At 47.5% G+C, this 27567-nt stretch overlaps 1 protein-coding gene across 1 annotated transcript in view; it reads right to left on the bottom strand.

Annotated features, from left to right (window-relative positions):
- Positions 1-27567, bottom strand: part of LOC147106440 (uncharacterized) — a 219894-nt gene that overhangs the window by 120491 nt on the left and 71836 nt on the right. Inside the window, exons 6-8 of the mRNA XM_086009598.1 lie at positions 25154-25312; positions 14559-14768; positions 3914-4038 (exon numbers count right to left, since the gene is read on the bottom strand). Of these exons, the coding sequence (XP_085865724.1) occupies positions 3914-4038; positions 14559-14768; positions 25154-25312 (494 nt within the window). The remainder of the gene's footprint in view (positions 1-3913; positions 4039-14558; positions 14769-25153; positions 25313-27567) is intronic.

The raw sequence follows: 27567 nt of genomic DNA, 5'->3' as shown, positions 1-27567 counted from the left end.
GGCACCTCCGACAGTGCAGCACTCCCTCAGCACTGCACTGGGAGTGTCAGCCTAGCTTTATATGCTCAAGTCCCTGGAGTGGGACTTGAACCCATAACCTTCTGACTCAGAGCCGAGTGTGCTGCCCACTGAGCCACAGCTGACAGAAGCGAGATCCAAACTTCTACCACCCTTTGTGTCTAGAAGTGTTTCCTAATATCACTCCTGAAAGGTCTGGCTCTGATTTGTAGACTGTGCCCCCTAGTCCTCGAATCCCCAACCAGCAGAAATAGTTTCTCTCTATCCACATACACAAGACAGGCAGAGGGCAGAGATTGGCAGTCTCTGGCTACAGAGAGCCTGCTCATCTGTAGAAGTTAAATGACTACACTAGAGTCTGCTAGAACTTGCTCAAAAGCAAATTAATTTAAAAATCAGACTTCTCTCCGACTGCAGTACATCGATAGCTGGCACGTCGATAGTTTTCCAATGCCAGTCTACACTGGTACCATTATCTAGAGAAGGAAATGAAGAAAGACTTGCATTTCTACAGTACCTTTGGATCCTGCAGCGCTTTACAGTCAATGAAGTGTAGTCACTGTTGTAATGTGGGAAACACGGCAGTCAATCTGCGCACAGCAAGCTCCCACAACCAGCAATGCGATAACGACCAGCTAATCTGTCTTAGTGATGTTGGTTGAAGGATATACATTGGCTTGGACACCAGGGAGAGCGCCCCTGCTCTTCTTCGAAATAGTGGATCTTTTACGTCTACCCAGGAGGGCAGATGGGGCCTTGTGTTAATCTGAAACATAGAAACATAGAAGATAGGAGCAGGAGTAGGCCATTCGGCCCTTCAAGCCTGCTCCGCCATTCAATGTGATCATGGCTGATCATCCAAATTCAGTACCCGGTCCCTGCTTTCTCCCCATACCCCTTGATCCCTTTAGCCTTAAGAAATATATCCAACTCCTTCTTGAATATATTTAATGAATTGGCCTCCACCACCCTCTGTGGCAGAGAATTCCACAGGTTCACCACTCTCTGGGTGAAGTAATTCCTCCTCATTTCAGTCCTAAATGACTTACCCCTTATCCTTAGACTATGACCCCTGGTTCTGGACTCCCCGGCCATCATAAACATCCTTCCTGCATCTAGTCTGTCCAGGCCTGACAGAATTTTATAGGTTTCGATGAGATCCCCTCTCAATCTTCTAAACTCCTGTGAGTATAATCCCAATCGACACAATCGCTCCTCATACGTCATTCCTGCCACCCCAGGTATCAGCCTGGTGAATCTTCGTTGCACTCCTTCCATGGCAAGTACGTCCTTCCTCAGGTAAGGCGACCAAAACTGCACGCAATACTCAAGGTGCGGTCTCACCAAGGCCCTGTACAACTGTAGCAAGACATCCTTGTTCCTGTACTCGAACCCTCTTGCTACGAAGGCCAACATACCATTTGCCTTCTTAACCGCCTGCTGCACCTGCATGCTTACCTTCAGCGACTGGTGCATAAGAACACCCAGGTCTCTTTGCACTTCACCTTCTCCCAATCTATTGCCATTCAAATAATAATCTGCCTTCCTGTTTTTGCCACCAAAGTGGATAACCTCACATTTATCCACATTATAGCGCATTTGCCATGTTTCTGCCCAATCACCCAATCTGTCCAAATCGTACTGGAGTTTCACGACATCCTCCTCACAGCTTACCCTCCCACCCCGCTTTGTGTTGTCTGCAAATTTGGAGATATTACATCCAATTCCCTCGTCCAGATCATTAATATATATTGTGAACAGCTGGGGTCCTAGGACCGATCCTTGCGGTACCCCACTAGTCACTGCCTGCCACTCGGAAAATGACCCGTTTGTTCCAACTCTTTGCTTTCTGTCCGCCAACCAGTTCTCTATCCAAGTCAATACCTTGCCCCCAATCCCATGTGCCTTAATTTTGCACGCTAATCTCTTATGTGGGACCTTATCGAAAGCCTTCTGAAAGTCCAAATACACCACATCCACTCGTTCTCCCTTATCTATTTTACCAGTTACATCCTCAAAAAATTCCAGTAGATTAGTCAAGCATGATTTACCTTTTGTAAATCCATGTTGGCTTTGTCCGATCCTGTCACTGCTTACCAAGTGCTCTGCTATTACATCTTTTATAATAGATTCTAGCATTTTCCCCACTACCGATGTCAGGCTTACCGGTCTATAATTCCCCGCTTTTTCTCTGCCACCTTTTTTGAATAGTGGGGTAACATTAGCTACCCTCCAATCCATGGGTACTGTTCCAGAGTCTATCGAGTTCTGGAAGATGACCAGCAATGCATCTACTATTTCTAGGGCCACTTCCTTAAGTACCCTGGGATGTAGACCATCAGGCCCTGGGGATTTATCGGCCTTCAGTCCCATCAATTTTCCTAACACCATTTCCCTTCAAATACTGATTTCTTTCAGTTCCACCCTTTCATCAGACCCTATGTTCCCCGACATCTCTGGGAGGTTATTTGTGTCCTCCTTTGTGAAGACAGAACCAAAGTATGAATTTAGTTGGTCTGCCATTTCTTTGTTTCCCATTATGAATTCCCCTGATTCTGACTGTAAGGGACCTACGCTTGACTTCACCAATCTTTTTCTCTTCACATATCTATAAAAGCTTTTACAGTCAGTTTTTAATGTTGCCTGTTAGCTTACTCTCATATTCTATTTTCCCTTTCTTAATTAATCCCTTTGTCCTCCTTTGTTGAATCCTAAACTGCTCCCAATCCTCAGGATTATTGCTTTTTCTGGCCAATTTATATGTCGTCTCCTTGGATCTTATGCTATCCCTAATTTCCCTTGTTAGCCACGGTTGAGTCACCTTTTTTGTTTTATTTTTATGCCAAACTGGGATGAACAAATTCTGTAGCTCATCCATTCGGTCTTTGAATGTTTGCCATTGCCTATCCACCGTCAACCCTTTGAGTGCCATTCCCCAATCAATCCTACCCAACTCGCTCCTCAGACCATCGTAGTTTCCTTTATTTAAATTGAAAAGACGGCACCTCCGACAGTGCAGCACTCCCTTGGTACTAGTGCTGGGAGAGTTAGCCTGGATTCTGTGCTCTGGAGTGGGACTTGAACCCATAACTGTCTGACTCAGAGGCGAGAGCGCTACCCACTGAGCCACGGCTGTATGACAGGGTACTGCTTATTCACGAAAATAAGGCATAGGGAGAAACGGGGACAAAGATGCAGCAACAGTTTAAACAGGCTTTTGCTTTAGTAGTACAAGACATTAGTAAAAGAAAGAAAGACTTGCATTTACATAGCGCCTTTCATGACCACCGGACATCTCAAAGCGCTTTACAGTCAATTAAGTACTTTTTTGAAGTGGAGTCACTGTTGTAATTTGGGAAACATGGCAGCCAATTTACGCACAGCAAGCTCCCACAAACAGCAATGAGATAATGACCAGATAATCTGTTTTTTAGTGATGTTGGTTGAGGGATAAATATTGGCCAGGACAGCAGGGAGAACTCTCCTGCTCTTCTTCGAAATAGTGCCGTGGGATCTTTTACGTCCACCTGAGAGAGCAGACAGGGCCTCGGTTTAATGTCTCATTCAAAAGACGGCACCTCCGACAGTGCAGCACTCCCTCAGCACTGCACTAGAGTGTCAGCTTGGATTTATGTGTTCAAGTCCCTGGAGCGGGACTTGAACCCACAACCTTCTGACTCAGAGGAGAGAGTGCGACCAACTGAGCCACAGCTGACACTAAAAGAAATATAAACCTGTCCAAAAAACAATCAAGAATCATGTGCAAATGTTATAGTTTAATGATGAGAATCTTGCTGGAAAACAGCTTTGCGCTGCCCATAAAATGTGGCTTTCATTAAATGTATTATGTTGATTGCTTATCTTGTATCAGGAGAAAACGCTGCTCGGGTCTTACCTTGTTGAGCAATGTATCACTCACCACTGTGTGACCCTTTCGATGCTTGTCTTCCTCATTATTGCTCCGGGTAGACATTGGCTTGCGTTCTATGAAGTTGCTGGATATATGATGAGCTGGGAAGCCTGCCAGGAAAGGATGACAAATTGCTCACTTGTGCCAAGCTTCCTCTGACATTAATACAAACAGATCTGGCAGGTTAGCAGCACCACTGTGTATCAGTGAGACACTGCCCCCAAAGCAAGCGCTCTACTCGGAGCTCCGACACGGCAAGAGAGCCCCAGGTGGGCAGAGGAAACACTTCAAGGACACCCTCAAAGCCTCCTTGAAAAAGTGTAATATCCTCACCGACACCTGGGAATCCCTGGCCCAAGACCGCAAAAAGTGGAGGAGAAGCATCCGGGAAGGCGCCAAACACCTCGAGTCTCTTCACCGGGAGCAAGCGGAAGCCAAGCGCAAACAGCGCAAGGAGTGCACGTCAACCCAAGCACCCCACCCACCCGCCCCTTCAACCACCATCTGCCCCACCTGTGACAGAGACTGTAGGTCCCACATTGGACTCATCAGTCACCTGAGAACTCATCTTTAATGTGGAAGCAAGTCATCCTCGGTTCCGAGGGACTGCCTAAGAGAAGAGAGAGTATTGATAAAAGGACGTCGGACCATCCCATCTCCTATGTTTTCTCTTTACTCTCATTTACTTTTTCTACTTTTTTTTTAATAAACTGTTAGGAATGTGACATTAGGGAAATTTTTCAAACTCAGGGGTGTCAGCCATGGCATTCTCGCCTCTGGGTCAGAAAGTTGTGAGTTCAAGTCTGATGCTCCAGTGCAGTGCTGAGGGAGTGCCGCACCATCAGAGGTGCTGTCTTTCGGGTGAGACGTTAAACCGAGGCTCCGTCTGCTCTCTCAGGTGGACGCAAAAGATCCCACGGCCACTACTTCGAAGAAGAGCAGGGGAGAGCTCAACAGCAACTTGTATTTACAGTATATAGTGCCTTTTACCGAGTAAAACATCCCAAGGCGCTTCTGGTGTCCTGGGGCCAATATTTATCCCTCAACCAACATCACTAAAAAACAGATTATCTGGCCATTATCACATTGCTGTTTGTGGGAGCTTGCTGTGTGCAAATTGGTTGCCACGTTTCCTACATTACAACAGTGACTACACTTCAAAAAGTACTTCATCAGCTGTAAAGGACTTTGGGACGTCCTACGGTTGTGGAAGATGATGTGGAATTGCAAGTCCTCCTTTTACTTTTCTGTCATGCTCCCAGGGCAGAATGCATGTGGTACAATTCACCCTCTTGTTGCTCTTTGCATCTAATGTCAGCAGGAAGCACCTTCCCCTGTCACATGTAGTATGGGCTTCACATGTAGTATGGGCTAGACTCAGTTAACAGTTCCCTTTACAAAGCCCCTAGAATGCTCCTAAAGCCAAAGCTTAGCCGAGCATCTTTACTTGCAACATATAAAGATCATTAAAACAGTTTCTTATTTTTGCCCCAAAGATTCCTGAATTGTTTTCAGGTTGGTCGATTGATAAAAGCTGATTGGCTCCTGAATTTATCCCCCCCAAAAATCTAAATTCTCCTTTCTTTTTTAAGTGACGATAATCAGGTCCAGAATGCAACACAAGAGTCCCAGCCTGGCGGAATCTTGGTGAGGAATTCTACTTGCAAAGTCGTTCTTTGTTAAGACAGAGGAGCCTGATGTTGGGATCTTTCAGAGGGAAAAGGATTCGTTTTCAGGGTGTGGATTTGTTAAATGGAATGTGTGATAAAAATGATAACATCCGGGAAGTTATGTCATCACTTCCTGTGAACTATGAACTGTGTACATACCTCACTTCCTGTCATATGTCACTTCCTGTTGGACTGGTATAAATACTGGTCTGTTCAGTATTGTAAGAGGCTTCTACCAGAGGCATGGTAAAGACCTCTCTTGTGTATATAGTGTGTTTATAAGTTACTTAAAGCTTACTTTAAAGTTACTTGATGGTAAGTCTCCTTTTTCTTACATCAATTTAAGTAACTTAGTATTTACACTGACAAATACTAGACCTTCAGACAAACTCGGAAGTTAAGGATCCAGGGAACCACCCATCATGGAGAAAATCCTTAGACCTATTCGTCTGGACTTGGACCCGAATACACCAGCAGCTGGCAGGGTGTGGAAGCATTGGTATCGTACTTTTGAGAATTTTCTGGATGAATGTAAAGTGGATGCTCCTGCTAAATTGAAGATACTTGTCAATTATGTGACCCCAAAAGTGTTCGAATATGTTGATGACTGGGATAGTTACGAAGAGGTGATTCGGGCACTTAAGAAACTGTATGCGAAGACCCCAAATGAGGTCTATGCTAGACATCTACTGGCCACAGCCCGACAAGGGCCAGGGGAATCAATTGACGAATTCCTGCAAGAACTTCGCAGGCTCAGCGTAGATTGTAACTTTCAGGCAGCCTCAGCTGAGCTGTACCGCCAAGAAATGATTCGTGATGCTTTCATCTGCGGGATTGCCTCTCCATTTATACGCCAGCGTCTACTAGAAAGTAAAACACTTGAGCTACAAAAAGCTTTTGACCTAGCTTGTTCACTGGATTTGGCAAAGAGAAATGCAGACCTCTATCAGCTGCCCAGATCTCGATCTGCTGCTGTAGCTGCAACCAGACAATTCAAGCGGTCTCAGGTGAACCCTATCATGGGGGAATCTAATTCTGATAATTCTGATGAAGAAGAGGAGGACGACCCCACTTTAGCAGCCTCTTGGCAATCTAGGAAGGAATGCTTCTTTTGTGGAGATGCTTTTCACCCTAGGAAAACCTGCCCTGCTCGCAATGCAATCTGCAGTTATTGCGGGAAAAAAGGACACTTTGCTAAAGTTTGCCTATCAAGGGCCTCTACGAGGGCCAATCCAGCTAAGGCCTACCGAACTGCCCCAATTAGGGCCTATCAAGATGCTCCAGCTAGGACCTATCAAGCTTCCTCTCGAGCTCTCTCCCGAAGAAGCACACCGAGAGTTTTAGCCACTCTCTGTGCAACGACACCAATTACAGCTGCTTGCCCACAGAACCTGTCTCAGGCAGCCACAAAAATTTCAATTAAAGGGCATACCTTGGATGCCTTAATTGACTCAGGAAGTACTGATAGTTTCATTAAGGAACAGATTGTTGCGAAATTGAAACTACATGTCTTCCCATCGGACCAGGCAATTGCGATGGCCCAGTCATCACTTAATACCAGAATCTCCGGCTTTTGTGTTGTTGATATGACACTTCATGGTCGTATGTATCCCTCCACCCGACTTTCGGTGCTCAAAGACTTATGTAGTGATCTCCTCTTCGGGCTGGACTTCCAAAAACAGCATAAGAAACTCACCATTGAGTTTGGTGGATCCAAACCCGGACTTACTATTTCTAATATACCATCTAAATTACCATTTTGTGCATTATCAGCAGCTTCACTTGATGAACCCTCATTATTTGCCAGTATTCCGCCTCAATGCCAACCGATAATAACGAAATCGCGGCGTTTTAATCAGGAAGACCAATCTTTTATTGCGGCTGAAATCTCTCGACTTCTAGCAGAGGATATCATTGAACCATGTTCGTCGCCCTGGCGGGCTCAAGTCGTCATTGTCAAGAACCCTCTAAAACCTCACAAACAGCGACTATGCATCGATTATTCGCAAACCATCAATCAATATACCGACTTGGACGCCTACCCATTGCCACGCATTGATGATATGGTTAATAAACTGGCCGAATACAAAGTGTTCTCAACTTACGATTTAAAAAGTGCCTATCATCAGTTACCCTTGAAGGTCTCAGATAAGCAGTACACAGCCTTTGAGGCTAATGGACGGCTGTACCAATTTCGTCGCCTCCCATTCGGGGTTACTAATGGAGTGGCTGTCTTTCAACGGGCAATGGATGGCCTGGTTAAGCAGGAAAACCTAAGGGACACTTTTCCCTATCTTGATAACATTACCATTGCAGGTCACGATCAACAGGAACACGACTCCAACCTCCAAAAATTTCGGGATGCCCTCCATCGCCGTAATTTGACCCTGAATGAATCCAAATCTGTTGAGTCGCAACCGACCATCAACATCCTTGGCTACTGCGTAGGCAATGGTATCATTAAGCCAGACCCAGAAAGACTTCGCCCGCTCCAAGAGCTCCCGTCACCTAAGAATCCGGCTTCTTTACGTCGGGCTCTCGGTCTGTTTGCATACTACGCTAAATGGATTCCTCATTTTTCGGACAAAATCCAACCCTTGCTGCATGCTAGATCATTTCCACTGGGAACAGCGGTTGTTGCAGCCTTTAACCTTCTCAAAAAACAGTTGGAGAAAGCGGCTCTTCACTCCATTGATGAGAATCTCCCTTTCGTGGTTGAATGTGATGCCTCGGAGGTGGCGATCTCGGCTACTCTGAATCAGGAAGGTCGTCCTGTAGCATTTATGTCCAGGACCTTACAAGGTGCCGAGCTACATTATCCTCCGGTTGAGAAAGAAGCCACAGCCATCATAGAGGCAGTACGGAAGTGGAACCATTTTCTAGCTCGCCAGCACTTTACATTGATCACGGACCAACGATCAGTCGCCTTCATGCTCGATAATCGAAAACGAACCAAAATTAAGAATAATAAAATACAACTTTGGAGGATGGAACTGGCCTCTTTTGGTTATACCATTCTCTATCGGCCTGGCAAGGAGAATGTGGCCCCGGACACCCTCACACGGGCATTCTGCTCCACTATGTCATCCTCCACTCTCATGGATGTCCACAATGGTTTGTGTCATCCTGGCGTTACGCGCATGCTACATTTCGTACGATCACGGAATCTCCCTTTTTCCACTGGAGATGTAAAGAAAATATGCTCAGAATGCCGGCTTTGTGCGGAATTAAAACCTCAGTTCTTCCGCCCCTCAGATGGTATACTCATACATGCAACCCAACCGATGCAACGACTTAGCATCGATTTTAAGGGCCCAGTGCCCTCTTCAACTCGGAACACATATTTGCTCACCATGATCGACGAATATTCACGTTTTCCGTTTGCCTTCCCCTGCTCCAATATGCTGGCGTCCACAGTAATCTGCTGCCTTGAGCAGGTATTTTCTCTCTGTGGCATGCCGGCTTATATTCACTCAGATCGGGGTCCATCCTTTATGTCAAGGGAACTCAAGGACTACCTCTCAGAACGGGGAATTGCTACAAGCAAAACAACACCATACCATCCCATCGGAAATGGGCAGGTAGAGAGGTATAACGGTATCATCTGGAATTCCGTACGTCTCGCTTTAAGATCTCGGGGCCTACCAGACCAGCAATGGGAAACAGTGCTTCCGGATGCATTGCACTCTATACGGTCCCTGCTTTCTACAGCCACAAATACTACACCTCATGAGCGGTTCTTTGGATTCCAGCGTCGCTCATCTCATGGGACATCACTCCCGTCATGGCTAACTACTCCTGGACCTGTATTACTCCGAAGATACGTTCGGACGTCTAAAAATGACCCTCTCGTAGACGAGGTCGAACTAACCGATGCCAACCCCACCTATGCAAACATACGATATTCCGACGGCCGAGAATCTACCGTATCATTACGGGATCTGGCTCCCTGCCCACCAGGACCTAGTGGGACATCGGGTGATGGCATTTTTCCAGGAAACTCTTGGGACCTATCGGGTACCCCTCTCCAGCATCCTGATCGGACACCAACTAGCTTGGTGCCGGTAGAACCCCGTGCTCAAGGTTGCGACCCTCCCAGTACCGCGCATGAAAGTACTGATCCGCCACAGACCAGCTCTGCACCTCCCTCTGAACAGAGGCAGTCCGACTTTGAACCTATTGGGGCTCGTACTCGAAGCCATGATCTCCCCGACCCTTCACAGGGCAATCCAGGCCACACAGACTCTGACCAATGGCCAACCGCATGTAAGCGGACCAGCGACCCTCTACGACGGGAATCCAAACGGGTGCGACTCTTCCTTGTTCGGCGGCTGCGGACCAAAAGGTAGACCACAGCCTCCTAATCCTGCAGGAGGGAAGAATGTGATAAAAATGATAACATCCGGGAAGTTATGTCATCACTTCCTGTGAACTATGAACTATGAACTATGAACTGTGTACATACCTCACTTCCTGTCATATGTCACTTCCTGTTGGACTGGTATAAATACTGGTCTGTTCAGTATTGTAAGAGGCTTCTACCAGAGGCATGGTAAAGACCTCTCTTGTGTATATAGTGTGTTTATAAGTTACTTAAAGCTTACTTTAAAGTTACTTGATGGTAAGTCTCCTTTTTCTTACATCAATATGATTCTGTTCCTTATTGTGGATGCATTCTCGAACATCCTGAGGTGCAAATATCTCTGTAAAACTGTGAGGTGTCATAAACTCTTATTCTATCCAGTAAGTGAACTGATAGTATATAAAAAAAGAAAGACTTGCATTTCTATGGCGCCTTTCACGACCACCGGACGTCTCAAAGCGCTTTACAGCCAATGAAGTACTTTTTGAAGTGTAGTCATTGTTGTAAATGCGGCCGCCAATTTGCGCACAGCAAGATCCCACAAACAGCAATGTGATAATGACCAGATAATCTGTGATGTTGATTGAGGGATAAATATTGGCCAGGACACCGGGGAGAACTCCCCTGCTCTTCTTCGAAATAGTACCGTGAGATCTTTTACATCCACCTGAGAGGGCAGACGGGGCCTCGGTTTAATGTCGCATCCGAAAGACGGCGCCTCCGACAGTGCAGCACTCCCTCAGCACCGCACTGGGAGCGTCAGCCTGGATTTTTGTTCTCAAGTCTTTGGAGTGATACTCGAACCCACAACCTTCTGACTCAGAGACGAGAGTGCTACCTACTGATAGTATGTTAAAACACTCTTATCCAGTGAAAAAGGTCATTTGTTAGTGTGTCAAACAATCTTATCAATCAAACAGGTCGGCTTTTAGCAGGTCAAATATTCTTAGCCAATCAAAAAGTAGAACACTACAAACAAGTGTGTCACATTTCACGCCATGAAGTGTTTTATGGTTGTGGAGTACACAGGCTCCACTACACAATGAGTGGCCACAATACAGAATTGGTAATCACCGATTTATACCAGGATAATTGCCAATTAGTTCTACTGTTTGTTGGTCAGGACCGTGACATGTGCCAATAGACAGGTACCCCCAGGTGAGTGTAATTACGGGTTTGACTGTACAGAAATAGGTAGCATCGCAGGCGGGCAAAGTGTGACATTGGATCTTGACATAGAAAAGGCCTGTGAGCATAATGAAAGAAGAATAACTATTAGCTGACTCATCTCTCCGAGGATTCAGACAGAAGGGAGTGTGAACCTTAAACCCGAGGTATTGTATGAGCTCAGATGTCTTTATATGCACTAGCAAATACTGGAATGCACGGCCTCAATAGTAACTTTCAATTGGATATATACTTGAAAAAGAGAAATTTGCAGGGCTATGGGGAAAGAGCAGGGGGGAGTGGGACTAATTGGAGAGCTCTTTCAAAGAGCCGGCACAGGCACGATGGACCGAATGGCCTCCTTCTGTGCTGTAAGATTCTATGAAATCTCCTTCAGTGCTCTCAGTCATAGGATGTGTTGTTTTATAAGGAACAACATACCCGCCATTTGTTAGACTTACACTTGCCCAGAGACTGTTTATGGTGTTTTGCACAGCAAGTTACTGTCAGTGAGACAGCTAAACAGCGCGGCGCCCTCTACTGGGGATCTGGGACCTGTCTGAACAGGGTAAGCAACTGTGTGTCTCGTGAACCAATCAGATTGAAGAATCGTTAATGAGCAGCGCAGAGTCTGAACCAGGAAGTGTCAGTTAGAACAGTGAGTTCAATGTCAAATCAGGTACAGAAAGCGAAATTAAGAGAGGGAGAGAAAGATGGGATTAAGAGATAAAAAGGACAGAAAAAACGTATTTACATTTTTATTTTAAAACTCCCACAATAATTAAAATCTGAAGGAATGAGACTCCACACTTGTAAAAGTTAATTTTCAGTGCCAAAGATGATGTTTGGCAGTAATTAAGACATCATGCCATTAAAAGGGTACTTAGACTGAAATGGAGAAGCCCTAATTTTTTATGGCGAGTTTAATCCGCACCTAGACTGCCAGTAAGGAACTTCGCGCTGTTCAAAGTACAGTATTTGAATGGGGAGCCAGACGGCGAGATGCCATTTTCGTGCCGTTTATGGAGGAGCGGCACATCCCGGACAGCAACTTCCACACGTTTTGCGCTCACTGGAAGTTGCTGTCCGAGTTGCTCATAAATAACAGTGAGCGCTGATAGCCTCACCATTATTTTCACACCAAAATCCGGGCCAGCGATTGGGAATTTGCTCGGACCTGCTCCCACTCCGCTCCTGTAACTTTGCCGGAGGTGTGGCGGAAACTCCGGCTGAGTTACAGTGGTGCAGCTCTGAGGAAATTCCCGGCCAATGTATTATTCCGCTGCTGAAGTGTAGGTGTGCGAGTCCTTCAAGGCCACAAGGCCTAATCACTGCTAAGTAAACACCGGGTGAGTCCGTACAGAGGTTGCTAAACATAGAAACATAGAAACATAGAAGATAGGAGCAGGAGTAGGCCATTCGGCCCCTCGAGCCTGCTCCACCATTCAATGCGATCATGGCTGATCATCCAAATTCAGTACCCTGTCCCTGCTTTCTCCCCATACCCCTTGATCCCTTTAGCCTTAAGAAATATATCCAACTCCTTCTTGAATATAATTAATGAATTGGCCTCTACTGCCTTCTGTGGTAGAGAATTCCACAGGTTCACCACTCTCTGGGTGAAGAAATTCCTCCTCATTTCTGTCCTAAATGGCTTACCCCTTATCCTTAGACTGTGATCCCTGGTTCTGGACTCCCCGACCATCGGGAACATCCTTCCTGCATCTAGTCTGTCCCGTCCTGTCAGAATTTTATACGTTTCAATGGGATCCCCTCTCATTCTTCTAAACTCCAGCGAGTATAAGCCCAATCGACCCAATCTCTCCTCATACGTCATTCCTGCCATCCCAGGTGTCAGCCTGATGAATCTTTGCTGAACTCCTTCCATGGCAAGAACATCCTTCCTCAGATAAGGCGACCAAAACTGCACACAATACTCAAGATGTGGTCTCACCAAGGCCCTGTACAACTGCAGCAAGACATCCTTGTTCCTGTACTCGAATCCTCTTGCTACGAAGGTCAACATACCATTTGCCTTCTTAACCGCCTGCTGCACCTGCATGCTTACCTTCAGTGACTGGTGCACAAGGACACCCAGGTCACGTTGCACTTCCCCTTCTCCCAATCTATTGCCATTCAGATAATAATAAGGATAAAGAGGCTGAAGACATTCTGGCTCTGGTATTTATTGTGACTGGGGAGTTCCCCTGTTTGCCTTTCTGAAGTGTGACACTGAAATTTGAGTGTGGCACTTGAAATGCAGCAGAGAAACGTGACCGGCAGGGGATGTGAGTCGGCTGAATTTCACCAGGGGTCAATAACAACCTCCGAGCGAACAGATTTTGACAACCTCGTTAATACTGCACAAATGGAGTAAGTGGAGTTATTAGATCAAGGGGTGGGTAGGTGGCGGTGGTGGGCCTTCTTCTTGAGTGGTTTGACAGATTGCTAGGCCACGAAAGGGTCAACAATGTTGGCGTGTGGAGTCACGTAAAGGCCAGACCCAGTATGAAACTGAGATTGATAGATTTTTGTTAGGCTCGTGTATTGAGGGATATGGAACCAAGGCGGGTAGATGCACTTATGATACGGATCAGCCATGATCTAATTGAATGGCAGAACAAGTTCGAGGGGCTGAATGGCCTCCTCCTGATCCTATGTTTCCTTCCCTAAAGTACATTAGTGAACTAGTTGGGTTTCTCCAACAATCCGACAGCTTGAACTGATACCAGCTTTTTATTTTAAGGTGGTGGGATTTGACCTCTTGTTCTCTGGATTGCTAGTCCAGAAACATAACAACAACTTGTATTTATATAGCGCCTTTAACGTAGTAAAACGTCCCAAGGCGCTGCACAGGAGTATTTTAAGAAAACAAATTTGACACCGAGCCACATAAGGATAAATTAGGGCAGGTGACCAAAAGCTTGGTCAAAGAGATAGGTTTTAAGGAGCGTCTTAAAGGAGGAAAGAGAGGTAGCGAGGCGGGGAGGTTTAGGGAGGGAGTTCCAGAGCTTAGGGCCCAGGCAACAGAAGGCACGGCCACCAATGGTGGAGCGATTATAATCAGGGATGCTCAAGAGGGCAGATTTAGAGGAACGCAGATATCTCGGGGGGGTTGTGCGGCTGAAGGAGATTACAGAGATAGGGAGGGGCGAGGACATGGAGAGATTTGAAAACAAGGATGAGAATTTTGAAATCGGGGTGCTGCTTAACCGGGAGCCAATGGAGGTCAGCAAGCACAGGGGTGATGGGCGAACGGGACTTGGTGTGAGTTAGGACACGAGCTTTGGATCACCTCAAGTTTAGGTAGGGTGGAATGTGGGAGACCAGCCAGGAGTGCGTTGGAATAGTCAAGTCTAAAGGTAACAAAGGCATGGATGAGGGTTTCAGCAGCGGAAACCACTATACCCACCGTTATTCTTGATCTTGCAACTTCTCTCCGTTTCTTCTGCCTCTCCCTCAGCAACCCTCTCCAGGCATTCTGCTATTGCGGTGTGAGCCAAGTGCTCCTCGAGCTGATCGATGTCGCGGTGATGATCCCAGCTCTGGTGATCCATCAATGACAGCCTCGTTTCAGCCAGGGATTTCCGAGCAGTCGAGGCCCAGGGTGACTGAGAAGCAGATGACGTCTCGGTTAGCTCTGCGAAGTAAGCGTGGAGCACTTTGTCAGCGAGACTGCACGTTTCTCAACTGGAACATACCTGCGAAATGCACAGCAGTGGGATCCACCCCAGCAAGTCCACAAGGTTCTTTGGAGTAGATTTGGACTTTGTGTGATAGAGAATGGGAAGTCCGTTGTACAACTCGCCTGAATTTTATCTGCATTGAAGTCATTGAGATGTAAAACGGGCTGCCGAGAGAGACTTGAAAGTGATGTGAAGAAACTGTGTCTAGGAAGAATTGAAAGAAACACAAGACCTTCACTGACTCAAAGGGCACAGAGGAGATCAAGGTGTGATGACTCAGCTATTGTACAAGAGGAGGAGCGAAGTCTTTTTACACAGGGGAGTGTCAATTTTCAATTTTATCACCTGCCATTAACGGGCGGCATCAACCTCAAAATAGGTTCGGCTGCCTTAACGCCGTGTTAACACCGGTGAAGAGGCATCGACATTTTGAAAAGGGCCTCCTGATGGGTGTCTGTGTGTAATGGGAAAGTTACCATCAGGAGCAGAGGTCTTACTGGAGTCCTGAAAGTGGGTAAGAACATGATGTCGGTCATAATGGTAGAGAAAAGGACAGCAATGAAGGGAGGTTCTTTGCCAATGCCATTGACATGAATCAGTCATTCATGAAAGAAAGACTTATGAAGTAATACTGGGCGGCCTACTGATTGCGCTGTCCAGGGAGAGTATAAATACTCGGGCACGGGCCCAGCTTGCGCAGGACATTCTTAACAGGAACTAGTGAAGGACACAACTAAACCTCCATGTTGTAAAACAGTGGATTATAGCTTTGTTTAATGCTTAGACCAAGTGCCTAGTAGTTTTCTTACATCAGCCATTGAGGTAGGTTAGGAGTCACAATCATTTAAGAATAGAACATGAATAAAAAGTTTAATTGCAAAACGTCACACAGCTGCCGTGGGTTGTAGCTAAGGGTTGGCTGAGAATTGGTGGAAAAAAAAGGTGACTCAACCGTGGCTAACAAGGGAAATTAGAGATAGCATAAGATCCAAGGAGAGGACATATAAATTGGCCAGAAAAAGCAGTAAGCCTGAGGATTGGGAGCAGTTTAGGATTCAACAAAGGAGGACAAAGGGATTAATTAAGAAGGGGAAAATAGAGTACGAGAGTAAGCTTGCAAGGAACATAAAAAGTGACTGTAAAAGCTTTAATAGATATGTGAAGAGAAAAAGATTGATGAAGTCAAGCGTAGGTCCCTTGCAGTCAGAATCAGGGGAATTTATAATGGGGAACAAAGAAATGGCAGACCAATTAAATACATATTTTGGTCCTGTCTTCACAAAGGAGGACCCAAATAACCTCCCAGAGATGTCGGGGAACATAGGGTCTGATGAAAGGGAGGAACGGAAAGAAATCAGTATTTGTAGGGAAATGGTGTTAGGGAAATTGACGGGATTGAAGGCTGATAAATCCCCAGGGCCTGATAATCTACATCCTAGGGTACTTAAGGAAGTGGCCCTAGAAATAGTAGATGCATTGCTGATCATCTTCCAATGTTCGATAGAATCTGGAACAGTACCCATGGATTGGAGGGTAGCTAATGTTAACCCACTATTCAAAAAAGGTGGTAGAGAGAAAACGGGGAATTATAGACTGGTAAGCCTGACATCGGTAGTGGGGAAAATGCAAGAGTCCATTATAAAAGATGTAATAGCAGAGCACTTGGAAAACAGTGACAGGATCGGACAAAGTCAACATGGATTTACAAAAGGTAAATCGTGCTTGACTAATCTACTGGAATTTTTTGAGGATGTAACTGGTAAAATAGATAAGGGAGAACCAGTGGATGTGGTGTATTTGGACTTTCAAAAGGCTTTCGATAAGGTCCCGCATAAGAGATTAGCGTGTAAAGTTAAGGCACATGGGACTGGGGGCAAGGTATTGACGGATAGAGAACTGGTTGGCAGACAGAAAGCAAAGAGTTGGAATAAACGGGTCTTTTTCTGAGTGGCAGGCAGTGACTAGTGGGGTACCGCAGGGATCGGTCCTTGGACCCCAGCTATTCCAAATATATATTAATGATCTTAACGAGGGAACTAGATGTAATATCTCCAAGTTTGCAGATGACACAAAGCTGGGTGGGCGTGTGTGCTGTGAGGAGGATGCCGAGAAACTCCAGGATGATTTGGACAGGTTGGGTGATTGGGCAGAAGCATGGCAGATGCAATATAACGTGGATAAATGCGAGGTTATCCACTTTGGTGTCAAAAACAGGAAGGCAGATTGGGTCGATTGGGCTTATACTCGTTGGAGTTTAGAAGAATGAGAGGGGACCTCATTGAAACTTATAAAATTCTGACAGGACTGGACAGACTAGATGCAGGAAGGATGTTCCCGATGGTCGGGCAGTCCAGAACCAGGGGTCACAGTCTAAGGATAAGGGGTAAGCCATTTAGGACAGAGATGAGGAGGAATTTCTTCACCCAGAGAGTGGTGAACCTGTGGAATTCTCTGCCACAGAAGGCAGTAGAGGCCAATTCATTAAATATATTCAAGAAAGAGTTGGATATATTTCTTAAGGCTAAAGGGATCAAGGGATATGGGGAGAAAGCAGGGACCGGGCACTGAATTTGGATGATCAGCCATGATCTCATTGAATGGCGGAGCAGGCTCGAGGGGCCGAATGGCCTACTCCTGCTCCTATCGTCTATGTTTCTATATGGAATGGTTGCCTTCGTGTGAGATGGTGGCTTGGCATCTTGACACTCCATCTTCTCTAGAGTGGCAGGGAGGTGGACACATTCCCAACAGGAGGTCAAGGTGTCTGCCATGCTGCCAGGGGAGGGCAAATAGATGGAGAGTCACCCCAGTCCAGGCTCGAACATAGGAACAGGAGTAGCCTGTTCCACCAGTCTATTAAATCACAGCTGATCTGTAGCTCAACTCCATTTCCCTGCCTTGGTTCCACTTCCATTAACACCCTTGCCCAACAAAAATCTATCAATCTCAGTTTTGAAATTTTCAATTGACCCTCAACCTCAAATTTTTGGGGGGAGAGAGTTCCAGATTTCCACCCCCGCCCCTTTGTGTGAAGGAGTGCTTCCTGACATCACCCCTGAACGGCCTGGTTCTAATTTTAAGGTTCTGCCCCCTTGTTCTGGACTTCCCCCACCAGAGGAAATAGTTTCTCTCTATCTACCCAATCAACTCCATTAATCATCTTAAACACCTCGATTAGATCGCCCCTTAATCGTCTATACTCAAGTCTATGCAACCTGTCCCCATAATTTAACCTTTTTAACCCCGATATCACTGGTGAATCTGCGCTGCCCCCCCTCAAACACTTTCTAATGGCCTGGTGTGCAGCGCCAACAGGGCCTTGGGAAAGCGCGCATTCTCCATCCTACATTCATTCCATTGTGCACAAGGTGACATTGAGCAAACCGTTCCTGGTCCAAGTTGAGTCGTCCCTGAGGCAAGGGAACGTGGCGGCGTGGGCGCGCTTGCGGAATTTACGCCAACCGCGCAGCGTTCCCCAATTTCACTCTCAGCCAGGACTGGATAGATTTTTCTTTTTTTAAAACCCAAGAAAAAAAACACGATTATGGAGCAGCGCAGAAACGAGGGATCGGCCACAACAATGCGACAGCTCCAAAAAGAAACCATCCCACCACTGTTCGCGATGCCTCCCTCGGTGGGTTAAGCTGCATTTAGAATCACAGAATACCCTTTGGTGAAGGGGCCTTGCCAGCCCTATCTGGTCTGGCCTACACCTGGCAATGTGCGGTGGACTCTTAGCATCCTCCGGAGTGGCCAAGAAGTCGTTGGAAGGTAACCACTGCCAACACCTTAGAAGAACAACAACTTGTATTTATATAGTGCCTTTAACGCAGTAAAACATCCCAGGGCGCCTCACAGGAACAAATATAAAACAAAATTTGACACTGAGAAACCTCAGTTGGCGGGGCCACAGTTAGAATCAGCGTTCCCAGATTGGGAAAGGGAAATACTAATGAGGAATCCTATGACCCTCCCCCTTCCTCCAATTCTGTGTGCGTGATGGCCCTGGCAATCAAATAATTCACTCCATGGGCTGGATTTTGATACTGGAGTCGGGTAGGAGGCGGGACTACAACTTTTGGGGTTGTAGTCCCGCCTCCATCGAGTTCTAGCCAACCCACGCGATTTTGACTTGATTGACCTTGTTGAGCCCGCCCAGCAGGCTCAGCAGGCCAATTAAGGGCCACCCGGCAACAGGTTACGTCACAGATTGACATTTCAGCTGTCAAGAGCTTTTGACAGATGAAATATCAGCGTTTGACAGCTGTTTGAAGCTGTCAAACACTGACAATCTGCACTCCAGGTTAATTCCTTCCTCTCAGGCTGATTTAGAGATCTCTCCAGACCAGAAAGCAGAATGCTGCAGATTTTGACAGCTCGTGGCCATTCTGCTTTCTGTGCCGGTGAGATGAGGGACTCCCGAGAACTGAAGGAAGGAAGGCTGTAAAGGTAAGTAAAGGTAAGTAAAACTTCTTTAAACACTTTACACACACCAAACACACTTACCTCTGCACTCATGCACCCATCACTCACCTGAACACCGGACATCTCGACCCCTCCAAGCCCTTCAGCCCGACGGTCCGCCTCGCTAACTTGGCGTGGTTTGGAGCCGTCGGGAATCCCACACTTCAGGGATAAAAATAGGGATTAGGCTAAAAACTACCTGTTAACAGGCAGTTAATTGGAACTAATCCCCTTCCCGCCTCGGGGAGGCGGGTCCCAGCACAGGTCGGGTACACGCCTCCTTTGAAACTGGCATGGAGGCGGGTTGGGTTCGTGCCCCCCGATTTCACGATTTTAAACCCCCACGCGTCTCCAATCCCGCCTCCACGGCCCAATGAAAATCCTGCCCCTTATCTCAGCTCACATCGGAAGAATACTAACTTGGATGAGGTACAGAGACCTGCGGAGTGTCTGAGAAATTGTATCCCAGCGTGAGGCACTGCTTGAAGGGAGGAGAATGCCTGCCAATGCTGTTTTGAAGAATCAGATGTTAAGTTGGCCCAGTAATTCCGGTCCCAACGCGTGAGTACGGACGGGGTACTCACGCGTGGGCCCGTTGGAAGTGCCGGATTTCAGCATGCACAGCGCATGCGCGGAAAACCGGCATTTCCTCTGCTCTGAACCAAGGGGTTAAGAGGCGGTTCCCTTGCGACGTTTCAGGCAGCGCGGACGCGTTGAACTTCGGTTTTTTTGACAGGTTTGTCCGTGCGTGAAGGCCTCCACTTTTTACGAATGTAAAAAGCAGACGTAAGGACTTAGTTTTATAAGGTAAGTGGTCTAATAATTAAAGTTAGAATTTTTTTTCCACACGTTTATTATTTTTAAAGAATTTACAGTAAGGTAAGTGTATTTTTGGACCCGATTTCTTGAAAAAAAAATTTTGGCAGAAATTTGAATAATTGTTTAAAATAGCTTTTTTAAAGTTATTAATAGTTAATTTAATTATTGGAATGTTTTTTTAACTATTATTTAAAGTTTAAGTAGTGTTTTGGGTGCCCGGACTTTTCATGAGTTTGACAGGTCATATGTCTAACTCATGAATGGACTTTTGTAAACTCCCATTGGTTGCCCAGTGCTCACGTGATCCCAGCCGGCTCATCGTACTAACTACGCCGCTGGATCACGCACGCACAGCGCGCCGGGAGCTGAACCGGGCCACAGACCGGAAATGCACGCAGGCCCAGTCTTCAAATGTCAGCGCGATATGTAAGTGTAGGTCGGGGGCTTGCACCCGCGGGAAGCCCCCGACCCGAATTTCTGGGCCAACTTATGTACAACAACAACAACTAGCATTTATATAGCACCTTTAACGTAGTGAAACATCCCAAGGCGCTTCACTGGAACGTACCAAGCCACATCAGGAGTCATTAGGACATGTGACCAAAAACCTGGTCAAAGAGGTTGGTTTTAAGCAGCGTCTTAAAGGAGGAAAGAGAGGTTCAGGGAGGGAATTCTAGAGCTTCGGGCCCAGGTGGGCGAAGACACGGCCGCCAATGGTGGAGCGATAAAAATTGGGGGTGCGCAAGAGGCCAGAATTACAGCACAGAAGGAGGCCATTCAGCCCATCGTGCCTGTGCCGGCTCTTTGAAAGAGCTCTCCAATTAGTCCCACTCCACTCCGCTCTTTCCCCAGAGCCCTGCAAATGTTTCCTTTTCGAGTCAACGCGCTTCAATTTCAGGCCAACTGAGGTTTGCTGTGTGGCTCTGGAACGAAAAGGTCTTTTCTCAAAGAACAAAGAAGGAATTTGTTTCTACAAACACGATTACAGGGCCGTTCTTGGCAAATAAACAGCACTATTTGTTTTTGGCTGGGGTTGTTGTTGATTCCATTTCCTGGATTAAGATCCTTGTATGATTCGATCAATGGTGTGAGACTCTAGCCACCGCAGTACCTTCAATGGGAGGGGGGTGGCGGGGTGGGGATTGGGGGCCAAGTGTAAGTATTTGACTCCAGAAGGGGAAGCAGTGAAGCAGCTGTCAGCAATGGACGCTGTGCAATCCAAAAGACCGCTGGCAACTTCCATCGAGCTCATTTTAATCAGTCGTCAGACTCAAAGGTTCGGACTCCAATGTATTACTTCCTTCATCGGGCTTACTGAGGTGTAATTACAGTGAGTTAGTTCCAAGCTTTCGTGGAGGAACCTTTAATGAACCATCACACTGACTGCGCCACCTGCCTTAGGGGTAGAAAGCTACAAGGCACAAGTCAGGAGTGTGATGGAATACTCTCCACTTGCCTGGATGAGTGCAGCTCCAACAACACTCAAGAAGTTCGACACCATCCAGGACAAAGCAGCCCGCTTGATTGGCGCCCCATCCACCAACGTAAACATTCACTCCCTCCACCACCGGCGTACTGTGGCTGCAGTGTGTACCATCTACAAGATGCACTGCAGCAACTCGCCAAGGCTTCTTCAGCAGCACCTCCCAAACCGCGACCTCTTCCACCTAGAAGGACAAGGGCAGCAGGCGCATGGGAACACCATCACCACCAAGTTCCCCTCCAAGTCACACACACCATCCTGACTTGGAAATATATCGCCGTTCCTTCATCGTCGCTGAGTCAAAATCCTGGAACTCCCTCCCTGACAGCACTGTGGGAGCACCTTCACCACACGGACTGCAGTGGTTCAAGAAGGTGGCTCACCACCACCTTCTCAAGGGGCAACTAGGGATGGGCAATAAAATGCTGGGCCTTGCCAGTGACACCCACATCCCAGGAACAAATAAAAAAGAGTGGATTGCACATGTTTCTTTTGGGCGTAAAATGGGCATGAAGCGTGTCGATTTAACAGTGGGCCTCTGCACAGGTGTTGGTCCCATTGGTAAGTATGTGAAGCACACATTTTATTAGGCACCTAAAAGAGGCATTAGGTCCCTTGAATATGTTAATGAGCGGCCTAACGCCTGTTGAAGGACCCCTTGTTGAAATTAGTCAACAATGGGCGGGGGAGGTGTTGGGCCTGGCCCGCTCAGGATCCTTCGGCGGCCACCAACGAACGGAAAGTTCCAGAATTTTTAAACCCTTCCTGTGAAGCCAGGAACATTCAGCCCCTCGAGCCTGTTCCGCCATTCAATTAGATCATGGCAGATGTGCATCTTATCTCCATCAACCCACCTTGATTCCATATCCTTAACACCGAATAAAAATCTATTGATCTCAGTTTTGACATTTTCAATTGACCCCCAGCCTCAACAGGTTGTGGGGGAGAGAGTTCCAGATTTCCACTCCCCTTTGTGTGAAGAAGTGTTGCCTGACTTCATCCCTGAACGGCCTGGCTCTAATTTTAAGGTTATGTCCCCTTGTTCTGGACTCCCCCCACCAGAGGAAATAGTTTCTCTCTATTTACCCCGTTGAATCCTTTAATCATCTTAAACACCTCAATGAGATCACCCCTTAATCTTCTATACTCAAGGGAACACAAGCCTAGTCTGTGCAACCTGACCTCAAAGGAGAAGCAGAGTGCCCCCCCGCCCGACTCCACAAGGATCGTGATCGCTGCCCCATCCTCCGCAGCCTGCTCCAGCCCACCGCCAGAACTTAACTCAGCGCCCCTCCTGGCAGGCATGTCCATGAGATCCGAGGTCCATCGATCACTGGGCCACTTGGATCGGGCGCCCTAAACGGACCCAGACAAATTTTTACCCCTTAGGGGGTCGATTCCAAGGCCTCCTGCTCGCCAGAAACAGGGCAGTTGCATCCCTTCCCAAAAGCGGGGGTGGGGTGGGTCGATTTATCACCTCATTCCCGCCATCGCTATAACTGTCGCGATGCCCCCCCCAGGTTCAAACACTGGCTGCTCCAGACCAACGCAAGCCCACAGGGTGAGTCTCTGTTTATTTTTGTGGGGACAGGGAGGAGCAGGAGCGGTTCCTCCGAGCTCCGCAACACGGTCCTGGGACGCAGTCGCTCCACTCCCACCTCCCCCTCCACCCCACCAACCTTCCCACGCACCTACCTTCCTCTGCCCCAACATCGTGACTTGTTTATCCCCACCCGCAGCCCTCAGGCTCAATGCCAATGAGGCCCAGTCCTCAAATCGGACCAGGCCACCCACTGGGCACCATCAACAATAACAACAACAACTTGTATTTATATAGCACCTTTAACGTAGTAAAATGTCCCAAGGCGCTGCACAGGAGTATTTTAAGAAAACAAATTTGACACCGAGCCACATAAGGAGAAATTCGGGCAGGTGACCAAAAGCTTGGTCAAAGAGGTAGGTTTTAAGGAGCGTCTTAAAGGAGGAGAGAGAGGCGGAGAGGTTTAGGGAGGGAATTCCAGAGCTTAGGGCCCAGGCAACAGAAGGCACGGCCACCAATGGTTGAGTGATTATAATCAGGGATGCTCAAGAGGGCAGAATTAGAGGAGCACAGATATCTCGGGGGGTTGGGGGGGGGGGGGGTTGTGGAGCTGAAGGAGATTACAGAGATAGGGAGGGGCGAGGCCAAGGTTGGGATTTCAAAACAAGGATGGGAATTTTTAAATCGAGGCGTTGCTTAACCGGGAGCCAATGTAGGTCAGCGAGCAAAGGGGTGATGGGTGAACGGGACTTGGTGAGAGTTAGGGCACGGGCAGCCGAGTTTTGGATCACCTCAAGTTTATGTAGAATGTGGGAGGCCAGCCTGATCTCCATATCCTTTAATTCCTAGTGTCCAATCGTCTCATCTGAAAGACGGCACTTCTAACAGCGCCGCGCTCCCTCAGTACTGCCCCTCCGACAGTGCAGCTCTCCCTCAGTACTGCCCCTCCGACAGTGCAGCGCTCCCTCAGTACTGCCCCTCCGACAGCGCCGCGCTCCCTCAGTACTGCACTGGAGTGTCAGCTTAGATTTTTGTGCTCAAGTCTCTGGAATGGGACATGACCCATTTAGATCTTCAACCTTCTCCGTTTCCCTGACGTCTCATTTTATCCAACTGTGGTCTGGTTTGAAATTAGTTCCCCCCGTTAAAAGGTGGATACAGGGGATGTACAATAGGAGGGACCGGCACAGAATTGTACTCTCGACACCTCTTGCTCTCTGGCCTTTCCTCTCTTGTTCTCCTTGCGCTCCAAATACACCGCCCTATGCGATCTCCCTCTCCCCCTGCATCCTCACTGTGCTGAAATCCAGACCACAGAAGGAGGCCATTCGGCCCATCGAGTCTGCGCCGGCTCTTTCGAAGAGCAATCCAGTCAGTCCCACTCCCCCGCTCTTTCCCCATATCCCTGCAATTTTTTCTCCTTCAAGTATTCATCCAATTCCCTTTTGAAGGCTACTATTGAATCTGTTTCCACCGCCCTATCAGGCAGCGCATTCCAAATCCTAACCACTCGCTGCGTAAAAAAGTTTTTCCTCATGTCGCCTCCAGTTCTTTTGCCAATCACCTTAAATCTGTGCCCTCTGTTTATCGACCCTTCAGCCATTGGAAACAGTTTCTCTTTATTTACCCTATCTATACCCTTCATGATTTTAAACACCTCTATCAAATCTCCTCTTAGCCTTCTCTGCTCCAAGGAGAACAACCCCAGCTTCTCCAGTCTATCCACATAACTGTAATCCCTCACCCCTGGAACCATTCTAGTAAATCTCCTCTGCACCCTCTCCAAAGCCTTCATGTCCTTCCTAAAGTGTGGTGCCCAGAATTGGACACAATACTCCAGCTGGGGCTGAACCAGTGTCCTATACAGGTTTAACATAACCCTGGCTTTTGTACTCTCTGCCTCTATTGATAAAGCCCAGGATCGGCTGGTCGAGTGTCCGATAGTTAAAGCCTACCCCTTGGAATGAATGATTTAATGACATTTGATGACAGGAAAGGTACTGGGAGACATTGAAATACTGCAGGGCAACAACCTGAGTCAGACGCCTCTTCTGCCTCAACGTCCAGGGTACGACGGGATAAGGAAGAACCAGTGCATGGGATGATCCCGTCCAGTTCCTCGTATGCGCTGAGGCCACTGTAGCTGTGCTCAGTTTGGCCGGGGCTCTCACACGACCAAGCTTCAGAGGCTCCTGTGAAAATTATAAGAAATAAGAGAGAGGTTAGGGTTAGGGTTCCCCAGGACAGTGTAGAAGAAAAACATTTTCAGCAGATTACAAAAAAAACAATTATAGGAACAGGAGGAGGTCATTCAGCCCCTTGAGCCTATTCCGCCATTCAATTACATCATGGCTGATCTGCACCTCGACTCCATTTACCCGCCTTTGCCCCAAATCCCTTGATACCCTCACCCAACAAAAATCCATCCATCTCAGTCTTGAAAGCTCCAATTGACCCCCAGCACCCACAGCCTTTTGGGGGAGAGAGTTCCAGATTTCCACTGCCCTGTGTGTGAAAAAATGCTTCTTGATTTTGCTCCTGAGACTCCAGTTTTAAGATTAGGTCCCCTTGTTCTGGATTCCCCCACCAGAGGAAATAGTTTCTCTGTATCTACCCCATCGAATCCCTTATAAAGTTTTAAACACCTCGATCATATCACCCCTCAATCTTCTAAACTCATGGGAGTACAAGCCAAGTTTATGCAATCCAGTTCAGCGCCACCATATTGATTTATCCAAATGGGCTAATTTTAACTTTGACTGATGGTGTAAAGTGGGAGATATCGAATTAACTGCCCATTATACGACCCGCCCGAAGGAAAGCAACATCTGGTGTGGTGTATAATGCGCGGTCAATTTGATACCGTCCGCTTTACACCTCCGATCAAAGTTAAAATTGCCCTCACACTGTTACCTCAACAGGGCCAATGACTGGCCAGGGTGATGCGTTGAATCGTGCAGCATTCAGCTGACAGTTTTCCGCCATCTACAAGGCACAAGTCAGGAGTGTGATGGAATACTCTCCACTTGCCTGGATGAGTGCAGCTCCAACAACATTCAAGAAGCTCGACACCATCCGGGACAAAGCAGCCCGCTTGATCGGCATCCCATCCACCACCTTAAACATTCACTCCCTCCACCACCGGCGCACCGTGTCTGCAGTGTGTACCATCTACAAGATGCACTGCAGCAACTCACCAAGGCTTCTTCGGCAGCATCTCCCATTGTCTTTGAATACTTTCATTTATTATAAAAAATATTGAGATGGGGACGGGGGGGGGGGGAGAAAAGCTGTTTGATTGACAGTCAGGAATCATCCAATCAGATAAGGAAGAGTCTGTTCACCTTCCGATTGGCCGTGGGGAAGGCGAGGCGCCGCGAGGATGGGTGTCTCGGGCGACGAATGGCGGGTGAGTGGGGGCGGGGCGGTTGTAGGCAGGAGGCCATGTGATAAAACCTCCAGGAATACGTCCAATCAGAGTTGGCGCCCCGAGTGCGCCGAGTCGCGGCCCGGACTCATTTCCACCCACAACTGTTCTATGGCTTTTCTCTCGGTGGAGCGAGGACCTAAAGGAAAGACTCTGAGCGGCCTGCCTCTTGTTCGACTGGCTGTCTGGAACAATCACCGCAGCAGAAATTATTTGACAGGACACTTCAAAGCATATTGTGGCTGTCAAGATTCCCATCATCTTCTTTAGGAATACATTATTCTAAACACGACAAACAGTGAAAGGGAAGTTCAAGTGAAGTCATTCGGAAACAGCAAGCCACTTTGTCTCGTCCTCTAGCCATTTAGAAAGCCAGTTGACTTGGCCCTAGAATAGCGATGGAAGAGCGGGACAATGGGAAGGTCTCCTTCATTGTCAAGGACAGTAGCACTTTGAAGATGATGCTCAAAAGGGTTAAAATGGGTCAAATAGCAATTGTTTGGTCCCTGAGCCAGCTACAATGGAATTATCCATCTGAAAGGCTAATCAGGGCCAGGGCAGACTGAGAAGGGAGCAACACACGTCTGTTACTAATTTCTGACAAGCATAGACAATGCAGTGAACGTAAACATAGTAGGCTAATCAGGTGCCTTATGTGAAAGCACAGGCACAGAATCATAGGGGGGAAAATTGGGTGGCGCCCATTTTGGGATGCTAATTTTAGCGCCCTGAAAAAGTTACCGCCCCCCCCGCCGTAAATTCAGTAGTCGCGCCCCAAGCAGGAGGCAGGGCGCTACTGGAAAGCATCATTGCCGGCCTCCCTCCCCTGATTAAAGGGGAGGGGCCTAGCGCTGCGTGCACCGGGGCCCTGCCGGACCACCGGGGAGCAGGGGTGCCGGGAAAACAGCCCGGCACGGAAGAGGAATGCCGGGCTGAGCGATCGCGGCCAGCACCCCGCATACAAAAGTGAAAGGGGGCAGGTGCTGGCAGTCGGCCAAAATAAAAATGGCCGCCCGACAC

This window comes from Somniosus microcephalus, chromosome 16 (assembly GCF_052327205.1).
Source record: "Somniosus microcephalus isolate GS21.2 chromosome 16, FLI_Smic_1.0, whole genome shotgun sequence".
Classification (NCBI taxonomy): domain Eukaryota; kingdom Metazoa; phylum Chordata; class Chondrichthyes; order Squaliformes; family Somniosidae; genus Somniosus; species Somniosus microcephalus.
This window is presented reverse-complemented; position numbering and strand designations above follow the sequence as displayed.